The sequence below is a fragment of the Chiloscyllium plagiosum genome, chromosome 3, assembly GCF_004010195.1.
Source record: "Chiloscyllium plagiosum isolate BGI_BamShark_2017 chromosome 3, ASM401019v2, whole genome shotgun sequence".
NCBI classification, from domain to species: Eukaryota; Metazoa; Chordata; class Chondrichthyes; order Orectolobiformes; family Hemiscylliidae; genus Chiloscyllium; species Chiloscyllium plagiosum.
The window spans coordinates 75553219-75561213 of NC_057712.1; the positions used below are offsets into that span (position 1 = coordinate 75553219).

Genomic DNA, 7995 nt, shown 5'->3' on the forward strand with positions numbered 1-7995 from the left:
AGAAAGAGAAGGAAGCATATGTCAGGTACAGACAGGATAGATCGAGTGAATCCTTAGAAGAGTATAAAGGAAGTGGGAGTATACTTAAGAGGGAAATCAGGAGGGCAAAAAGGGGACATGGGATAGCTTTGGCAAATAGAATTCAAAGGGTTTTTACAAATACGTTAAGGACAAAAGGGTAACTAGGGAGAGAATAGGGCCCCTCAAAGATCAGTAAGTCGGCCTTTGTGTGGAGCCATAGGAGATGGGGGAGATACTAAATGAGTATGTTGCATCAGTGTTTACTGTGGAAAAGGATATGGAAGATATTGACTGTAGGGAAATAGATGGTGACATCTTGAAAAATGTCCATATTACAGTGGAGAAATGCTGGATGTTTTGAAATGCATAAAGGTGAACAAATCCTGAGGACTTGATCAGGTGTATCCTAGAACTCTGTGGGAAGCTAGGGAAGTGATTCCTGTGCCTCTTGCTGAGATATTTGTATCATCGATAGTCACAGGTGAGGTGCCAGAAGACTGGAGATTGGCAAACGTGGTGCCACTGTTTAAGAAGGGTGGTAAGGACAAGCCAGGGAAATATAGACCAGTGAGCCTGACCTTGGTGGTGGGAAAGTTGTTGGAGGGATTCCTGAGGGACAGGATGTACATGTATTTTGAAATGCAAGGACTGATTAGGGATAGTCAACACGGCTTTGTGCATGGGAAATCATGTCTCACAAACTTGATTGAGTTTTTTGAAGAAGTAACGAAGGGGATTCATGAGGGCAGAGTGGTAGACGTGATCTATATGGAGTTCAGTAAGGCTTCCAACATGGTCCCCATGGGAGACTGGTTAGCAAGGTTTGATCTTATGGAATACAAGGAGAACTAGCCTTTTGGATACAGAACTGGCTCAAAGGTAGAAGACAGAGGGTGGTAGTGGAGGGTTGTTTTTCAGACTGGAGGCCTGTGACCAGTGGAGTGCCACAAGGATCGGTGCTGGGTCCTCTACTTTTTGTCATTTATATAAATGATTTGGATGTGAATTTAAGAGGTACAGTCAGTAAGTTTGCAGATGACACCAAGAAGGTGACCTCGGATTACATCGGGATCTGGACCAGATGAGCCAATGGGCTGAGAAGTGGCAGATGGAGTTTAATTCAGATAAATGCGAGGCACTGCATTTTTGGAAAGCAAATCTTAGCAGGACTTATACACTTAATGGTAAGGTCCCAGGGAGTGTTGCTGAACAAAGAGACCTTGGAGTGCAGGTTCATAGCTCCTTGAAAGTGGAGTCACAGATAGATAGAATAGTGAAGAAGGCTGCTGTGAAAGGGTTCAGAAAAGATTTACAAGGACGTTGCCAGGGTTGGAGGATCTAGGGAGAGGTTGAACGGGCTAGGGCTGTTTTCCCTGGAGCTGAGGGGTGACCTTATAGAGATTTATAAAATCATGAGGGGCATGGATTGGGTAAATAGACAATGTCTTTTCCCTGGGGTGGGAGAGTCCAGAACTAGAGAACATAAGTTTAGGGTGAGAAAGGAAAAATATAAAAGAGACCTGAGGGGCAACTTTTTCATGCAGAGGGTGGTGTGTGTGTGGAATGGGCTTGTGGTGGAGACTAGTACAATTGCAACATTTAAGAGGAATTTGGATGGGTATATGAATAGGAAGGGTTTGGAGGGTGCTGACAGGTGGGACTAGATTGGGTTGGGTTATCTGGTCGGTATGGACAGGTTGGACCGAAGGGCCTGTTTCCATGCTGTACATCTCTATGACTCTATGATCATCTAAATATTTCTCAGGTGTTATTCAAAAACTAGGTGTGACAGGTCAATCAAATAGGGAATTAAGACTCTCTGACAGCACTTACTCTCGCTGGCTATTATCTCTTCCTCTTCCTTCCTGACCCAAGGGCAAACGCCATAATCTTTCAGTCTTCCCGCAACTCAGGAAGAGCCAGAGGACCAGAGAATTGCAGACACAATTTTACCAGCCTTCACAAATGATTGTAAGGATAAGCAAAGTCTTTGCACACCAGTTAATCTAACGTCAGTAGTGGGGAATCTTCTAGAAACTAGGATTTGAGATGGAATTAGGAGTCACATAGAAATGGGTTGTTTCGGAAGAGGTTACTGAAGGGGAAGTTGTGTTTGACTAACTTGTATTACATCCACGGGATCCTCATTATCCACTTTGTTTGTTACATAAAGTCACAGAGTCATAGAGATGTTCGGCACGGAAACAGACCCTTCGGTCCAACCCATCCATGCTGACCCAGATATCCCAACCCAATCTAGTCCCACCTGCCAGCACCCGGCCCATATCCCTCCAAACCCTCCCTATTCATATACCCATCCAAATGCCTCTTAAATGTTGCAATTGTACCAGCCTCTACCTAGAGAATTCCTAGAGGCCTGGCACTCCAACCACAACGCCATAAACAAACACATAGATCTAGATGCCATCTGTCAACCCCCTCAGAAAACGAACAGGAAATGACATCACCACAAACCCCAGGAACCCCATCCAGGAGAAAGATATAAATAGAAAGCAGGAGACAGCAGCTTCGCTTCACTTGGAGGTCGCCACTGATGATGTTACCTAGCCAGGTAATGAAAGGTCTGGATATCAAACCTACAGCTCAGCGAGCAAACCTACATCCTAAAGGGATACACAGGATTCAGTCCTCAGCCGCAACTATTTACAATCTATATTAATGACCTGGAAGCAGGGATAGCAGGTAATATATCCAAATTTTCAGATGTCACTCAAAAGGTGGGAAAGTAGGTTGTAAGAATGACGTAAGAAATGTCCTTATGGATAGTTAGGTGAATGGACCAAAAGTTGGCAAAGGGAGTTTAAAGCTTAAAAATGTGTTGCTGGAAAAGCCCGAAACGTCGATTCTCCTGCTCCTCGGATGCTGCCTGACCCTGCTGCACTTTCAAGCTCTGATCTCCAGCATCTGCAGTCCTCACTTTCTCCCAAATGGAGTTTAACTCAGTGTGGGGTTCGGTTGTTGCAACTGCACAAGACGTTAGTGAGTCAGCACTTGGAGTATTGCATCCAGTTTTGGTGCCCGTACTTAAGAAAGGGTGCCATGGTACGGGGGGCAGCTCAGAGGAAGGTTCACTGGGTGGACTTTGTGTCATGCAGATCAGTTGAGCAGCTTATGCCTTTACTCTCTGGAATTTAGAAAAATGACAGGAGATTTAACTGAGGCATTTAAGATGCAAAAGAGGATTGGTAGACTGTGCCTCGGAAAGGGTATTTCCTCTTGCCGGATAATCCAGACTGAGAGGTCGTAGTTTTAGGCTAACAGTAGCAGCTTTAAGTCCGAGTCGAGGAGAAATTGCTGCTCTCAAAGATTTGTGCATCTGTGGGATTCAGAGTTCAATGGCTGCTGGGACAGTCAATAAATTTAAGAAGGAGATAGACAGGTTTTTTAAGTGGTAATGGGCTGAAGGGTTATAAGGAGAGGGCAGAAAGGTCGGGTTGAGGTGGAGATGAGATCAGCCGTGAACGCCTCGTTGGTTGACTAGTTCTCGTGGTCTTTTAACTTTTCGCACAAGTCTGTTATGTTGCACTGTATCAAATGTGCTTGGAAGTGCATGTACATATACCCATCCAGATGCCTTTTAAATGTTGCAACTGTACCAGCCTCCACCACTTCCTCTGGCAGCTCGTTCCATATACGTACCACTCTCTGCGTGAAAAAGTTGCCCCTTAGGTCTCTTTTATATCTTTCCCCTCTCACCCTAAACCTACGCCCCTCTAGTTCTGGACTCCCCCACCCCAGGGAAAAGACTTTGTCTATTTACCCTATCCATGCTTCTCATGATTTTGCAAACATCTATAAGGTCACCCCTCAGCCTCCGACGCTCCAGGGAAAACAGCCCCAGCCTGTTCAGCCTCTCCCTGTAGCTCAAATCCACCAACCCCGGCAACATCCTTGTAAATCTTTTCAAGTTTCACAACTTCTTTCCCGATAGGAAGGAGACCAGAATTGCACGCAATATTCCAACAGTGGCCTCACCAATACAGCCGCAACATGACCTCCCAACTCCTGTACTCAATACTCTGACCAATAAAGGAAAGCATACCAAACGCCTCCTTCACTATCCTATCTACCTGCGACTCCACTTTCAAGGAGCTATGAACCTGCACTCCAAGGTCTCTTTGTTCAGCAACACTCCCCAGGACCTTCCCATTAAGTGGATGAGTCCTGCTAAGATTTGCTTTCCCAAAATGCAGCCCCTCGCATTTATCTGAATTAAACTCCATCTGCCACTTCTCAGCCCATTGGCCCATCGGATAAAGATCATGTGAGATACCATAACATACAAAGCTATGCACCTGGAAAATGGGGCTACAATGGGTACGTTCTTGATGACAAATATGCAGGAACATGAGCCAGCCGGCCTTTTACCATGCTAGGACTCGATTTAGAAACAAATGGCTATGAAACTCTTTGAATCCCGCAGGCTGTGAAATCTACTCAGATGCTGGGAACCATGCTTCTATGATTCAAGGGATCAGGAACAGTGGAGTTCCAAAGTTTGTCTTCCGGCACAATGATGTCGAACATCTGGAACAGCTCCTGAAGATGTCAGACCCAAAGACTCCCAAGATCGTCGCATTTGAAACAGTACATTCGATGGATGGTAAGAAATCAGGATCCATCCCCTCCCCCACTCACCTATTGTACTCTATGCGACTTTCTTCCCCCACACCCCCCCCCGCCTCTCATTTATCTCTCCACTCTGCGGGCACCCTGCCTCTATTCCTGATGAAGGGCTTTTGCTCGAAACGTCGATTTTCCTGCTCCTCGGATGCTGTGCTGCGCTTTTCCAGCGCCACTCTAATGGCATAGGCCAGTGTCAGTGTCGAGTAGTGACATATGCAGTAACTGTTCATTGTGTTGCTTTCAGAGAATAATACTTTTGGATATGGTATGAGTAATTTAAGGTAAGGTATGCTAACCTTAGCAAACGTGGACAAACAGACTTTCGCTCTGTGGTTTCTGAAGGACTGTAGCTCATTTCTCTGCACGTCACAAATCAAATGCTACAAAATGACCACTGAATACTTATCAGTACCAATCCCTAGTGAAGTCCCAGATTTTAACCTTCCATGGAAAATGCAGACGACCCTCAACTGCCTGAGGACATACCAGGAAAGATGTGGCAGTTTGCTCCGTACAGTGGTCTTTTGAGAGTCAGCCCAAGTAGGGCAGCACGGTGGCTCGGTGGTTAGCACCAGCGCCCGGAGACCCGGGTTCGATTCCTGCCTCGGACGACTGTGCGCAGTTTGCACATTCTCCCCCCTGTGGGTTTCCTCCGGGTGCTCCGGTTTCCTCCCACAGTCCAAAGTTGTGCAGGTCAAGGTGAATTGGCCATGCTAAATTGCCCCATAGTGTTAGGTACATTAGTCAGAGGGAAGCGAGTCTGGGGTGGGTCGCTGTTCGGAGGGTTGGTGTGGACTTGTTGGGCCGAAGGGTCTGTTTCCACGCTGTAGGGAATCTAATCTAATCAGTTAGTGACTGTGGCCATCCAAGATGGCTACCACCCACACAGACTAAAGGGTCTATTCCCAGTGGTATCACAACCATTCACTGTGTCAAAGTCACATGGCACCAGGTTATAGTCCGGTAGGTTTATATCTGAAGCCACAAGCTTTTCACCTGATGAAGGAACAGTGCTCCAAAAGCTTGTGGTTTCAGATAAACCTGTTGGACTATAACCTGGTGTCATGTGACTTTTGACCTTGTCCACCCCAGTCCAACTCCAACATCTCCACATCATTCACTGAAGAGACTGACTGGATTGTCAATGTCAGCACTGAACTCCAGCAGCTTCCCGTAAGAAACCACATATTTTATTTCGCACTATAAACCGGAACACAAGTCGGCTGCTATATAGCCGAAATAGCAGGAGACTTTGTAAAATTTGAAAATCGACAGCTGTGTGTCTCTGAGCTGGGAAATGTTGCTTTTCGGAGAAGCGAGGGTGAGAGTTTGAGTCTGTGCGGAACTGAAAGTCTCTTGAGTTAAGGAAATGTTGCCAGGACGGCAGCCCTTTGATTCATTGATCTGCAGAGTATTAAAACATGTAAGCACTGTGGCAGCAGAGATGCACCCACAGCCTCCAGACGTAAACCATTTATCTCTTCCTCTCTTTCTCTAAGTGGGAAAAGACAAAAAAAACCAAGAAAGCTTACAAGAAAGAACTCCAATGCGAAAAGAGACCTAGGTCTACTCGACCGGCTACCTAACTGAGTTCAGACTATCCTCTTGCAGACAGTAGCACTATTACCAGTGCTAAAATCTTTTTAAACAGTTTGTGTGGGATAATCTAATATGGGGAGAAAGTGAGGCCTGCAGATGCTGGAGAGCAGAGCTGAAAATGTGTTGCTGGAAAAACGCAGCAGGTCAGGCAGCATCCAGGGAACAGGAGAATCGACGTTTCGGGGCATAAGCCCTTCCTCATTCCTGAAGAAGGGCTTATGCCCGAAACGTCGATTCTCCTGTTCCCTGGATGCTGCCTGACCTGCTGCGCTTTTCCAGCAACACATAATCTAATATGGACTTGGGATCTTTGGAATTTTGTTTATTTTGTCTATATTCTTCGTCAAACTGCAGTATCCATCATACTGTTTGTTGTTTATCTGTCTTAATTGTGAACGTGTGTGTGCATAATTTCAGGTTTTCAAGTTTAAGTTGTTTAGCAGTAGTACTTTTTGGGATGCCATGTGGAACAATGGGACATGCTTATCAAAATACTCTTCCAGGTTAAGCTGTAACATTCTGTAGAAAGACAAATACAGAGTATCGTTGAAGTTGTTTAGATTAGATTCCCTACAGTGTGGAAACAGGCCCTTCGGCCCAACCAGTCCACACCAACCCCTCCAAAGAGCAACCCACCCAGACTCATTTCTCTACATTTACACCTGACTAATGCCACCTAACACTATGGGCAATTTAAGCACGGCCAATCCACCCTGACCTGCACATCTTTGGACAGTGGGAGGAAACCGGAGCACCCGGAGGAAACCCACGCAGACACGGGGAGAATGTGCAAACGCCACACGGGAATCGAACCCGGGTCCCTGGCGCTGTGAGGCAGCAGTGCTAGCCACTGAGCCATCGTGTCGCCCCAGTAGTACTTTTTGGGATGCCACGTGGAACAGTGGGACATGCTTATCAAAATACTCTTCCAGGTTCAGCTGTAACATTGTGCAGAAAGACAAATACACCCAAAAAGCACCCTCACCAACAAGCAACACCTACATGTTAGAATCAACTTTCACCTTTAAGATGTCAGTCTGGCGGCAAAAATATTATGGATCCTGAGGGAAAATACCATGTTCAGTGACGGCAAAATCTGGTGACTTTGGCGTGTTGCTCACCGTTATGCTGGTTAGGAAATTGTACCGGGTTTCTGATTTGTCTGGTTAGGTTGGAGATCTGCCTTATGAAGCGTATAGCCGGCCCTCAAGCATCCGACTCAATCCGAAAGGGGAAATATTCATATTTTCGCCACATCCCAAGGCATTTCACCGTCATTTAGTATGCCCTAAAATGCAATAAATGCAGCGACACGTGGAAGTGCAGCCATCAATTTGAGCTCAAGATCTCGTAAGCAGGGTAGGCAATTTTGGCCGTCTAAGAATACTGTCACCAGGCAGGGGGGGATCTGGGGGAACCCCCTGCTTCGAATTTAAATGAGGTTGTGGAACCATCGACATTCGATAAACATTGAGAGGTGATGTCTTCAAAAGTGCACTGGGCGTCACTAGGGGCCGAAACCTGCCGTGTAAAAGGTCGGCCTGTACCATACACAGGCCTACCTTTGTTGAGGAACCTCAGTTATCCGAACGGGATGGGCGGGCGCTACTTCGTTCGGATAACTGATTATTCGGTTAATTCATTCAATGCCTTTCCTCTGGGGCTCGGAGTTTTCTGTTAGGTCCGCTCCCCCAAAGCCTGTCCAACAAGGCCCCCCCCCCCCCCCCC

The 7995-nt window shown here is 46.4% G+C and overlaps 1 protein-coding gene across 7 annotated transcripts in view; it reads left to right on the forward strand.

The window, feature by feature from the left end:
- LOC122545653 (5-aminolevulinate synthase, erythroid-specific, mitochondrial-like) overlaps window positions 1–7995 on the forward strand; it is a 74930-nt gene that overhangs the window by 45120 nt on the left and 21815 nt on the right. For all 7 annotated transcript variants that reach the window (XM_043684621.1, XM_043684617.1, XM_043684610.1 and 4 more), the window contains one exon: window positions 4466–4645. In XM_043684621.1, coding sequence (XP_043540556.1) covers window positions 4466–4645 — 180 coding nt within the window. The remainder of the gene's footprint in view (window positions 1–4465; window positions 4646–7995) is intronic.